Genomic DNA, 13,430 nt, shown 5'->3' with positions numbered 1-13,430 from the left:
ATCATGTTATTTTGGGGAATTAAAAAGAACATTGATATAGGGAAAACGGGTCAATTTGACCCGAGGACGACATGAGGGTTAAAGCTGGCCTCACTGCCGACCGGGTATACACGCTAACTATCTACCTGCTACTCGTATTACATGTTTAATATCTTGCCTCTGTTTCACGGTATGTTTTATTTTCGCTAAATGTCACTACGCATCTGCTGCTGTTTTGTTGTTGGTGCTTGCTGATGGTAGCTGACACAAGGCGACTGTGGCTCAGTGGTAGAGCGGTTGCCTGCCAATCGGAAGGTTGGTAGTTCGATCCCCGCTCCTGCAGTCATTGTCGAAGTGTCCTTGGGCAAGACACTGAACCCCGAGTTTCCCCCGGTGCTGCGCATCGGAGTGTGAATGTGTGTGAGTGTGTATCTGATGAGCAGGTGGCACCTTGTACGGCAGCCTCGGCCACAGTGTATGAATGTGTGTGAATGGTGAATGTTTCCTGTAGATGTAAAAGCGCTTTGAGTAGTCGTTAAGACTGGAAAAGCGCTATATAAATACAGTTCATTTACATTTACTTAAAAGTTGTTATTGGCATTGTTGTCTTGCCAGTTGTTGAATGCCTTTGGTTGCTGTGTTTGGTCATGTTAATGAATATATATATAATATATATATATGAACTCATGTTTCTATTAGGTTCAATTGTTTTTTTTGTTGTTGCTGTGTTTTTTTTTCTGCGGGTGGTCTCGATCCATTAATTACTGCATTGTTGTCTTGCCAGTTGTTGAATGCCTTTGGTTGCTGCGTTTGGTCATGTTCAGCTGTTGGCAGGGTCACGGTTAATGAATACTCGTGTTTCTATTGGGTTCGTTGTTGCTGTTTTTTTTTTCTTGGGGTGGTCTCGATCTATTTATTACTGATGGAAATGAGTTATTACCTGGCCAATTAATTGATTAGCAAAAAGTAACACTACTTTACGGAGAGTCTTCCTGTCTGCTGTTGATCAGCGGGAACCTCTTACTGCCGACCTGCTGCTGCTGTTCATATCAATAAATCGTCTCCGTTCTACTGTATGTTTTTCCCGTTGAATGCCAGTAGTATTCTGCTATTGTTGTTAGTGACTTCCAGCCTGAGTAATTACTGGGGGGGGGGGGATGGATTGTTAGATGCATCGCGATTTTCTCTATAATGATACGATGCTCGATTCTGATAAATTAATACCGTAATTCCTCAAATAAAAGCCGGGGTATTTATTTACCTGAACCGCAGAAGGTACCAGGCTTTTATCAGAGGCAGGCCTTTATTTCTAATTCCATCTGTTTGATAAGTATAATTGTTTTAAATATACTGTTTTAAGACATTAGAAACAATATCACCTTGTACAACAACAGCCAGAAGGGCTAAAAAGTAATTTGGGTAAGAAATAATCAAACAGTGTCAGTTTGAACCCTGTAAATGTACCGGGTATTTATTTCAAATACAGTCTCTGGGCACCTCACGGTTTGGTTACGTTTCCTAAACAGATTATCTAGAAGCAACAATTTTTTTTTTTTGGAATAAATAAATATACATATAAATCAGAGTTTGTTAGATTTTGACATGTGCAGTATTTGTCACACACATGTTTTACAAATGTTTGAACAAATCGTTTAAAATATTTTGAAAAAGGTCCACAACATTTCGCAAATAACCAAAGTTACTTTTTTCAAATGGCTTGTTTTAAACCAAAATATAATGTAATGTAGAATGACAGAGAAAAGTATTATTCTCGCATTTGGGAAGCTGGAACTAGGGACATTTTAGCTTAAGACATTACTAGTATACTTTTAAATACAAAAGATGTTATAGTCGATTGTTATCTGGATGTGGAAGGTATTACAGCGTGTTAACAAAAATAATACTGATTCAATAGGATTAGCCTAATATAGGTTTGACGGCTGAGAAGGAAGTGGTCTGCCTTTCGTTGTTAAGTGCTGGGACCTCAATTACTATTTATTTACCAAGTTTGTCATCCTGGATTCTGCATTTATTGCATCCTAAAAACCCTTTCTGCCCTTTTAAAAATGGGCGTATATCCTTATGTCCCCACTGGGGGGCAGAGTTTGATTATTAGTAGAAAAGACAACAGCAGAACCCCCCCAACTCATTTTCACTGACCTCATTTTATTAAGCAAAGTATCAGAATGGTCTGCAATTAGTTGTTTAACAAAAAACAAAGATAACTTAAGGAATGCAATGAACAGTACGGCAATACTGTTAGAGAATAACTGCTTCAAAACCAGAGTATGAGGAATAAAAATAGGGAATGTGATTAAATGTTGAAATGTGTGACTTACACATTTGTGACATGTAGTGTGGGTGTGACTGAGTGTGTGCCAACAGCTGAACAGTAGTTGATATGACAGTGTTGAAAATAATAAGACATAATGAAGCGCTGAAACTAGTTCACATCCATCTCTGGCTGCATGTGCTCAATTTGTGGTAACTACAGTACAGCAAGAAAGAAAAAAAACACATTATCAATGGTTACTTAGCAAATCAGGTGGCTTAAAGCCACCGAACCAATATATATATATTAATAGCCCTCACAAATTAGCTCTATATTCCTTGAGTCTTTAATCCCAAAAACTTCACTGGCCTCAAATATGTGTAAATAACCAACGCACTTTACTTCACGTATAAAAGAGAAATTAATTGCACATCAGTTAATAAGGAATGAATATTATCACTGAAAAGAGACTAGAAAATAAACAACAAACCCTGCCCTCTCTATGCTGTAGGCGCTGCAAAATTGAAATCAAAACGTAAGTGTATGTTCATGACTGATTTCTAATTTTACCATTGGACATACTATTATTTCTTCTCTTTGAAAAATAACATTCACAAGCATGTAGAGTAAACCAATCTCTAATGTAAATATCTGCAAGTAACATAAAAAAATAAAGATGGAAAATAAATCAGAGTTTTCCCTTTTCAGGAGATTGTTCCCCTGCTACTGACATCATATTAACAAAAAATCCACTGTACATATCGCACTCTAAAAGATATATACTGTCTCTTCTTGTTAATGCTCTACATCGAAAAATAAAATAAAATCTTCAGTCAGTTTTTTTTTTTTTCTCTTTTTAAAGTGATCAGTAAAAACTTCAAAGGCTGGTGCATCCTGCAACATTGCGATGCAGCGTGACAGTCAGAAGGTCAGTACTTCACACAAAGAACAGAGCAGAAACAAAACCAGGCTCCTAACAACGCTAGAGCAACTGCTTGTCTTTACCACAGTGTCAGTGACTACACCTCAGTTTTTTTTTTTACTTTACAGTGTCTTGCCATTTCTCTATCGTCCAATCACAGCAGCATGGACTCCTGCATCGCGAACGCCTCCTGTGCGAGCCTGTAGTGTGGTCCTCCAAACAGCTGGGGGAGCTGTTGCCTTACGACAGGCTGCTGCTCCTGGAACTGTGTCCTGTATAGAAGCAGGCCGTCTGGGTTGGGGGGGAAAGTAAACTCCTCAACGGGAGACATTTGGGCTCGCTGGAAGCTGGGTGAGCGTGGCATCCCACCTGGGGATTGAGGGGGCAGCCCATCCTCCGGGGCCCACAGGAGCCCGTCTACAGGCCGCCGAGGCCCGCTTTCTGGCAGGTAGTGCGGGTTTGCCTCGCCTCTCCGATGCCCCTCAAACCTGTAGTCCACCGGAGCGTAGACCTGCGCAGTGGAGGTGAGTTGTTGCAGGTAGATAGGGGTGGAGCTCCCCTGGGTTTCCAGTTGCAGGGAATTCTCCAGGTGAGGCCTGGCGTTTCGGGGGTTGTGGGAGGAGCTAGGTGGTGGCTGTCTGCGGTATGTAGCAAAGGAGTTGTTCATAAGAGCCTTCTCTGGGGAGAGGCTGTTGCTCTGGCGCTGGGTGGTAGCGTACGCTCGTTCCCCGTACACCACACTAGTAGGTGGGGTTAATCGGGAGGGGGGAGCATAGAGTCTGTCCTCTCCTTTGTGGTCCAGGCTTACGCTGTGAGTGGGGTGGAAGATGGGGACTTCAGTAGTAGTTCTGCCTGGGGAGTGCTTCTGGGGAGAAGTGTGGTACCGGCTCTGGCTGTCAGGGTAGCTGGCCTGGACCCCTCCTGGACTGTTGTGGGAAAATGTAGGAGGAAGAGGGTGTTTGGCCATCCTGGGCCCTGATGCGACGCTCCCAGCCAGGCTGGGTGTGCGACTGGGGCTGCCATGATGGAGGGACGATACACTGAAGGGTGTCTCACTGCGGGGGATCCTCATTCTGGACGGGGGTCTGTCAAGCTCCAGGATCTCAAAATCCTGTTCCGGCAGCCCTGGTACATTGTCATACTGGGAGGCATTGGAGCCGCGGTTGGAGTCAGGGATGAAGCCTTTGGAGTGTGGCCGGCGGTGTGGCGTTACACTGTCTTCTGGGCTGGAAGGGGCCGGCGACACCCCTCTGCTCAGATGGACATCCCGGGCAGCTGCTGCTTTGACCGCTTCCAGCTTTGTCTCGGAGGGTTTGAACCAGCGGGGAGTGATTTCTTTGCGAGAGCTGGAGGCTGCGTTGGAGTTATGGTTGGCGGTGGCGTGGCTCTGAGGCTTCCCTCTTTCCCCTGTAATGAGCTGTGGTGTAGGGGTGGGAGCTGAGGGCGGTGTCGCTCCCCTCTCAGGTGTGGTGGAGGTAGACTGCTTTCGCTGCTCATTTGGGATCTCTCCCGATCCCCTGGAGCGGGCATCCCTCTTGTCAGCCTTGTGGTGGCGGATTGATTTTTCCAGCGAGTCCCGGCGTGACCTGCTGGGGGGCCGACTGTCCCGCTTGCGGTCTGGTACGGGACTTGGATCCCTGGTAGCCTCGGCTGGCTCGGCGTGACTTTGACCGTTGGCCACGTGGTTCACTGCGGCGGCTGCCACCTCAGGAGGAAGTTGCCCTAGAGGCTTCTTGGGATACTCGTCTTCTTTACCTGCAAGTTGAAAACAGTGGAAACACGTTAGAGCGCCATCAAAAACAAAACTGAACATTGATGGTTTGACACACTTTGTGGTGCTGATTCACATCAGATGAGGAGTCACAACAGGGACATGGATTCATGCAACACCACTGCCATAGAGAGGTAAAAATAAAGGAGAATTACATTCATCACGACACATAATCACATTTCCACAGGCAAAGAGCAAAGGACAGAAAAAAAACATCAGAAAGAGTGTTTGATATTAATTCTCAGCTGGCTGGAGGGGCTCAATTAGGAAGTGACATTCAATTGAGTGGTCTCTTTCATTAATCTGTACTTACATGCAGCAGTAGCCCCAGACTTAAAAGGTCATACGGAAATAGTTTTTGATTAATGAACCATGTTGAATGTACTGAGACAGATAAGTACAAGAAAGCCACAGCAATATTGCTTCACTTAGACTCCTCAGCTTGCACCAAAGTTCACATATCTACCAGTACAAGTATGATATTAATGCTTAAAGTTACTGCTTTACGTCACAAAGAAATTAAAAAAACATTTGACAGGAACTTATATACAGTGTGCAGACACAGTGATGGTGTTGGGGACTGTAAGGAAAAAAAAAAAAAAAAATCAATAGCCACAAATTAAAACTGTTTTGTGTCTTCTTTCAGGAATCCTTCTCCATCGGAGACTATCCTACGACATTATCCTGTCACAATCTGGTAAGTAAACCTACTCATAGTTCCTGTATGCATTTTCAGGTATAGAGCAGGATGATAGTTTACTTAGGGCTGTGACAGTATGGATTTTTTTTTTTTTTTATCTCGGTGAACAAGCAACCTGTCACAAATGGCGGTTAAAAAATAGAAATACAAATAAGCATAATTAAATCTGTATTAAACATTTTTATCAATAAAAGGGGCGGTGCAGTATAACATTAAAATGTAATGATCAAATATTCATTGCAGATGCAATCGTCTATTTCACTTTTTGAATTTAATAAAGAAATAGGAACACAAGACTGTAATAAAAAAACAATATAAAATCATTATTAAAATTCCCTTCATTTTCAGATAATGTTAAATTCAAGTATGCTATGCAAGCATGAGGGTTTATGTGAACTTCCTCTAAAGTACATGAGCATTGTTGGAGTCATACAGATTTTATATTGTCCTCCGTGTTCCTTACTTTATGACTAAGCTGTTCAAGGCTACCAGTATCCGTGTTGTTCTTATTTTGCACGGCTGGAAAGAGTAAGTGATTCCTGTGTGGTGAGGAAGTGTAAAAACGGTGGAACCAGCTGAACCTTGCCCTAAGGAGCTGCTTTTACATCAAGATAGTATAAATGCTGCTGTAGAGAGCTTTATCCTCACTTATAAACAAAAGGTCAGCTGGAAATAAATGTGCAGTAATGTTAGTGGATTTTAAGGTTAATAAAAGATGTGATTTCTCCTCTTGTATGACAGTCTTTAGGGGGAGATGTGTTGAACAAGGCACTTTCAGTATAAAGGATAAAAAAAGGTTGGGTTGATAAGAATCTTAAATCCAAACTGTTTGCTCATACAATTGTGTAGTTTTAAGCTTTAAACAGTGTGCAGCACCTTTTCTTATATTTTGTTCTGAAGGTACATAAAGATTATATTTACTAATACTATCGGCACAATTGGTCAGCTATTGGTAGCTTTTAAAGTCAACAGTCCATACTGACCTTAACTCAACTTTTTCAGGAGTTAGTAACAATAAAATGAAGTGAATCCAGCCTCTGCCACTCTAGATCAAAGATTCATCCAGCTGGTGTTTGCAGTAAATTATACTGTGGTGGTGATGTGGTTTGTAAAAGTGGAGTGTTACTCTTAACTCAAACTAGGCCAAGTGAAGTTCAAAACCATAAAACCAGTCATTCTTACAGTTCTGCCAATACAAAAATGCTGATTTAAAAAATGCACCCCAGCAAACGTGGTAGCAGATGGTTGTTAAAATAGAAGTTAAACAAAAGCCTCCAATGGTGAAAAAGTGGCTCATTATCTTGTCAGCGGGCAGGGGAAACGAACAGACAGCTACTGTTATATTTGTGTGGGCTCTGGAAGAAAGGAAGATTCTGGTTCCTTCTTCAGCTACTGTATTGATGTCAGTAAATCTTACAACAAAAAACCCGCTGGTGTAGATAACCAACTGGCAAATGACTAAATACAGGAAGACAACACAGGAACCTGAAAAAGATTGAGGACAGGTGTTCGGTATTTACAAACACAAGACTGCACTTTTAAAGTCAGAGTCACAGTAATAGTCAGTGTGCAGATCAGCTGTTGATTAAAACAGTGATAGTTGGCCAACAAAATACTATAAGCTGTCAAACAGAATACAATAAAAGAATAAATATTCCCAGTTAAAACAGTATCATGAAGTTAGTCAAGTAAGTTGGCCACCAGGGGGCACTTTATGTCACCTGAAATTTAACTTTGATATCAAAACATGAGTCAAGGGTAAAAAAACTCAACTGAAGATACAGTGACTAGAGGAGAGCCAGCCACTGCAGGACTGAAGCAATGCATCTGAACTTAGTTAAAACATTATGCGGGGGATAAAAAATAAAACAGCTGGAATACTAGTTTTAGAAGGAAAAAAACCCGAGTGCTAATGGACAGACAGGCGTCAGACAGGACAAACGAACTGACTGAGGGACAGATGGACAGAGACATAGAGAGGGGAAGACCAGTCAGGATAGCCCACCGGTTACTGTTGTAGGAGGGAATGTGGCCCCCACTCACAGCCACACTTTTGTTGTTGTTAGCTAACATCGTTTGAAAGAAGAGGGAGAGAAGGAAGATTAATGAGGAGACAGAGCAAGATTAGAAACACACACTGTTATTATTGCTACAAGCTAAAGGGCAGCAGGAAGCAATAATAAAAAAAGAGGGGCATATATTTCACTGTCAACCCAGGTGTTTGTCTTTTTTAGGGACCATATCAGTATGGATTGCAGCTTTTGATAATTAATTATTTTTCGATTTGGACATATTTGTGTGAAGAAATTATGACTTTGAATTGCTTTTTCAGTCCAAACCCAAAAAGATTTAATTTACAATGAAAACCCCCCCCCACAGAAAATCAATAAATCTTACTGTTTTGCTCAGTAATAAGTTATAAAAAGTTTTTTTTTCTCAAACTAATTAGGGATACTGAAACCCTTATCCATACTTGTGTATATTGTATTAGTTCAGGCCTACCTTTGTATGATAAGCATACTATTAACCAGCTCTGTATAAAATAAAACAAACTGCATTACACTTAGATTTGTTGTAATATGCTGAATATTGGTTTAAAGTTGTCTCTATGATTTAAGGTCCAGTTGTGATGTGGCTGCAACAAGTATTTTCGTATTCATAGCTGGTTGATCTTTGTCTGTGTGTGTCAGGCTGTAGCAGTACCTGGAGCAGGCAGCTCCAGCTTTGCCTTCCTGAGCTCCGTCATGGACGCCTGTAGCTGCTCGACCACAAAGTCGTCCTCAAAGAAGAAATCTTTGGACAATGTCACCTGCAGAAACTCCACCAGCTCCTCCATGGACAGCTTCATCAGGTGCTCTGTAAATCACACACACACACACACACAAGTAAGACTTTTTTTGGTCTTTAAAAGGTGGACATGAGTAGCACTGAGTAGAGGAAACAGTCTTACTCTTGTGCAGTTTGAGGATAGTGTAGGACATGGTGGGCAGCACTCGTTCTCCCTCCAAGATGTAGATGTCCCAGATCCTGAGCGTCAGGGTAAAGGGAGTCTTGACACAAACGGAACAAAAGGTTAGAAGATCTTATTGTTTTCCCTTTACGCTTCACATAGACTGACAAATTGTTTTTGGCTCACATAAAGAATAAGGATGGTTATAGATCTCTGTTTTTGTTATTGTCAACAAATCCCACCAAAAGTGGACTAACACATGTTAGTCCATCTTTAAATATAAATTTATAATGTTCTGTCTTTCCTACCCTAGCCCATTGGTTATTTGATCACGTGAATCTTTAAAAATGGGTCACAAATATATATATATACTGTATATAAAAAACTCTGTACAGTGTGTTGGACAATGTAGTTTTTAGCAAATTTGCTGAAATGGTGCTTATGTCGGGGGGTTAGTTAGTTAGTATTTTTTTGTTGGTTTTGCTCTTTTTTTATGGCATTTGACGAGAATGAGGAAATTAAAGAATATCCTTTAAAAGTCTGATGTTATCCCATATCGTAAAACTTGATTCTTAAGATTAAATATGTCTTGATGTGGGAAGATTAAGCAAGGAAATGTTCCCATCGGCTTTGAAAGAGAAACCCTCCAGCAGCAGTTTTGTTACATTTTCATATTTCATGTGTGAGGTTAGCTTGTTGGTTTCGTACTTACTCTGTCCAGGAAACACTGGAAAAACCACTTCATGGTGTAGAGACTGGTTAACACCTCTTGGTTGTCCTGCAGCAGCAACAACAAACCCAACAGAATATCTGTTTAGTGCAGCCAAGCACTTATTCTATGTTTGTATAGGGCTCTTTCCTATGCTAATATAGTTTAATCTAGATAATTTATGTCACTTGCCAAAATATAATGCTTGTTTGTGTTCTGTATGTCCAGGAAACACACACATCTTTAGATAGATTACATATTATTTATCAATGCATTACGCCTGAAGGTGTATTCAATGATGGCACTAATAAGTATTCTGATGTAGTGACATAGACTTCTGTTATTATGATTACTTGTTGCATTATTAATTGCTACAGCAGTGTTTTGTCTCACCAGGTGTTGTTTCAGTTTGGGCATCATCTTCTTGAGGATGCGGTCGTGGTGATCCTGGAAACGTATCAGCTTTGGGAACCCGGGGATAAAAAACCCTAAAGGTAAGGACAGAAGAGATGGTCAGGTTAAGAGGGGATGACTCCTGAACTATTGAATCATGCATTCTATTCTGTGATTTTATGTTAATACTGCTCTTCTCCCTCTACAGCAACAACTGCATCTCAAGAGATCCATCTGTTATCATACTGTGTCTGCTGTGGAATCCTTTAGGTTTCTGGGGTCCACAATCTCCCAGTACCTTAAGTAAAGGTCCAACATCGATACCAACAGGAAAAAGGCCCATCAGAAGATGTACTTCCTGCGCCATCATAGGAAGTTAAACCTGCCTCAAGAGCTGCTAATCCAACTTTCCACAGCAATTATTCAGTCTGTTCTCGTCACACCTTAAACATAACTGAAAAAAAAACCCGTCTTCCCTCTGGCTACAAAAAACACTTTACGTCTAAACAGACACAAAAACAGTTTCTTTTCACAGGCTGTCACTATTATTAACACTAACACATAGTGCCATGAAAAAAGTAATAGTTTAGCATGTCGAAAAAATAAGTAAAAGTCATAGGATTGTAGATAATGTGACATACATAATTCACCTTTGTTGTTAAGTGTTGTTCTACACACCGATGATTATAAACACAGTACTTAGTGTTCTTAGCGTGGTACTTCATTTAAGTATGACTGTGCAGGGATCGCGGTCCCTTTAAGTGTTCTGAATGTGTGATGACGTTGGACCAATGTGGGTGTTGTTTCCTATTGAAAATAAATCACACGCACGTTTGTGGGCTCAAAGTGAGAAATTGTCTCTTGCACTTTCTACAGAATAGTATTTAAAAAAAAGTCACAGTATAGCATGTCGGAAAAAAAAACATAGTATAGCATGACGAAAAAAGTCATAAAGTCATAGTATAGCATGCCCTCCGTTCATGACTTCTACTCTTCCAGAGTCAGGACACGGGCAGGAACCATCACTGCTGACCCATCTCACCCCGGACACAACCTGTTCCAGCTCCTCCCCTCTGGGGGGGGCGCTACAGAGCCCTGTACGCCAAAACCAACAGACTCAGGAACAGTTTCTACCCACAAGCCATCTCTCTGATGAACAGCTGACTTCTGACCCACAGTGTCAGGTTCAATTATGGTCAATAACCCAGTAACACTGTCTCTACAGCACCTGTCACTGGTTCCACTTATTTAGTATTATTCATCATTCTCATTTCCTATTTCAGAACTGTTAATAATGTTCATACTGTTGATATTGTAATATAATAACATAATACTATTTATCCCAATACCCTTTTGCACTATGTTCCACATTTAAATGTTTTTTTATTGAACACTTCATTGCACTTTATGCCTCTATATTGTATCTGTTTAGGGTATGTATATATTAGTGTGTATATATTGTTTGGTTGTTTTGTATGTGCAAGCACATTGTGAGCAACAATGCTCCAAAGAAATAAATAAAGCTGATTCTGATGTCGAAAAAAGTCATAGTATAGCATGTCGGAAAAAGTCAAAGTATGTCGAAAAAAATCATAGTAAGTATTGTTGAAAAAAGTCATAGTATAGCATGTCAAAAAGAGTCATAGTATAGCATGTTGAAAAAAAGTCATAATATAGCATGTCGGAAAAAGTCATAGTATAGCATGTTGAAAAAAGTCATAGTATAGTATGTCAAAAAACGTCATAGTATAGCATGTCGAAAAAAGTCATGAAAAAGTCATAGTATAGCATGTCGAAAAAAGTCATGAAAAAATTGTATAGTATGTTGAAAAAAGTGATAAAAAAGTCATAGTATAGCATGTTGAAAAAAGTTATGAAAAAGTCATAGTATAGCATGTCAAAAAAGTCATGAAAAAGTCATAGTATAGCATGTCGAAAAAGTCATAAAAAAGTCATAGTATAGCATGTCAAAAAAGTCATAGTATAGTATGTCAAAAAAGTCATAGTATAAGCTGTCAAAAAAGTCATAAAAAGTCTAGTATAGCATGTCAAAAAAGTCATAGTATAGCATGTCGAAAAAGTCATAAAAAAGGTCATCGTATAGCATGTCAAAAAAAGTCATAGTATAGCATGTCGAAAAAGTCATAAAAATGTCATGAGCATGTCGAAAAAAGTTATGAAAAAGGTCATAGTAGCATGTTGAAAAAGTCATAGTATAGCATGTCGAAAAAGTCATAGTATCATGTCGAAAAAGTCATAGTATAGCATGTCGAAAAAGTCATGTTAGCAGTTCAAAAAGTATGAAAAATCTAGTCTACAGTTAAAAGTCATGAGAAAAAATAGAAATCATAGTATAGCATGTTAAAAAAGTTATGAAAAAGTCATAGTATAGCGTTTGAAAAAGTCACAAAAAAATCATAGTATAGCATGTCGAAAAAAGTTATGAAAAACATAGTATAGCATGTCGAAAAGTCATAAAAAGTCATAGTATAGCATGTCGAAAAAAGTCATATATAGCATGTCAAAAAAGTCATAAAAAGTCATAGTTACCAGTCGAAAAACTCATAAAGTCATATATAGCATGTCGAAAAGTCATAGTATAGTATGTTGAAAAAGTCATATAGTATGTTGAAAAAAGTCATAGTTAGCATGTCGAAAAAGTCATAGTATAGCATGTCGAAAAAGTGATAAAAAAGTCATAGTATAGCATGTTGAAAAAAAGTCAGAAAAAAGTCATAATATAGCATGTCGGAAAAAGTCATAAAAAAGTCATAGTATGGCATGTTGAAAAAAGTCATAGTATAGTATGTCAAAAAACGTCATAGTATAGCATGTCGAAAAAAGTCATGAAAAAGTCATAGTATAGCATGTCGAAAAAAGTCAGGAAAAAATTGTATAGCATGTTGAAAAAAGTGATAAAAAAGTCAGAGTATGGCATGTCAAAAAAGTCATAGTATAGCATGTCGGAAAAAGTCAAGTTAGCATGTCGAAAAAGTCATAGTATAGCATGTCGAAAAAGTCATAAAAATCATAGTATAGCATGTCGAAAAAGTTTGAAAAGTCATAGTATAGCATGTCGAAAAATCATAGTATAGCATGTCGAAAAGTGATAAAAAGTCATAGTATAGCATGTTGAAAAAGTCATAAAAAAGTCATAATATACATGTTGGAAAATCATAAAAAAAGTCATAGTAATAGCATGTTAAAAAGTCATAGTATAGTATGTCAAAACGTCATAGTATAGCATGTCGAAAAAATCATGAAAAGTCATAGTATAGCATGTCGAAAAAAGTCATGAAAAAATTGTATAGCATGTTGAAAAAAGGGATAAAAATCATAGTATACATTTGAAAAAGTTATGAAAAATCATAGTATATGTCAAAAAGTCAGAGTAGCATGTCGAAAAAGTCATAAAAAAGTCATAGTATAGCATGTCGAAAAAAGTTATGAAAAAGTCATAGTATAGCATGTTGAAAAAAGTCATAAAAAGTCATAATATAGCATGTCGGAAAAAGTCATAAAAAGTCATAGTATAGCATGTTGAAAAAAGTCATAGTATAGTATGTCAAAAAACGTCATAGTATAGCATGTCGAAAAAGTCTGAAAAGTCATAGTATAGCATTCGAAAAAAGTCTAGTATAGCATGTTGAAAAAAGTGATAAAAAATTCATAGTATGCATGTTGAAAAAGTTATGAAAAAGTCATAGTATAGCTGTCAAAAAAGTCTAGTATGC

The 13,430-nt window shown here is 38.9% G+C and overlaps 1 protein-coding gene and 1 long non-coding RNA gene across 4 annotated transcripts in view; one reads left to right on the top strand and one right to left on the bottom strand.

Moving 5' to 3' along the window:
- Nucleotides 1–2,125: 2,125 nt before the first annotated feature.
- The window catches only part of usp6nl (USP6 N-terminal like), a 107,803-nt gene continuing 96,498 nt past the window's right edge, over nucleotides 2,126–13,430 (bottom strand). For all 3 annotated transcript variants that reach the window (XM_032505243.1, XM_032505241.1, XM_032505242.1), the window contains 5 exons: nucleotides 9,697–9,791; nucleotides 9,307–9,372; nucleotides 8,595–8,694; nucleotides 8,348–8,500; nucleotides 2,126–4,928 (listed from right to left, as the gene is read on the bottom strand). In XM_032505243.1, the coding sequence (XP_032361134.1) occupies nucleotides 3,328–4,928; nucleotides 8,348–8,500; nucleotides 8,595–8,694; nucleotides 9,307–9,372; nucleotides 9,697–9,791 (2,015 nt within the window). In that variant the 3' untranslated portion in view covers nucleotides 2,126–3,327. The remainder of the gene's footprint in view (nucleotides 4,929–8,347; nucleotides 8,501–8,594; nucleotides 8,695–9,306; nucleotides 9,373–9,696; nucleotides 9,792–13,430) is intronic.
- LOC116673121 (uncharacterized) lies at nucleotides 8,536–10,862 on the top strand. The gene is made up of 3 exons (XR_004327753.1): nucleotides 8,536–8,716; nucleotides 9,700–9,797; nucleotides 9,905–10,862. It is a non-coding gene; the product is annotated as an uncharacterized LOC116673121 (long non-coding RNA).

This window comes from Etheostoma spectabile, chromosome 23 (genome assembly GCF_008692095.1).
Source record: "Etheostoma spectabile isolate EspeVRDwgs_2016 chromosome 23, UIUC_Espe_1.0, whole genome shotgun sequence".
Lineage (NCBI taxonomy): Eukaryota > Metazoa > Chordata > Actinopteri > Perciformes > Percidae > Etheostoma > Etheostoma spectabile.
The sequence above is the reverse complement of the archived record's forward strand: the minus strand, read 5'-3'. Positions and strand labels throughout refer to the sequence as shown.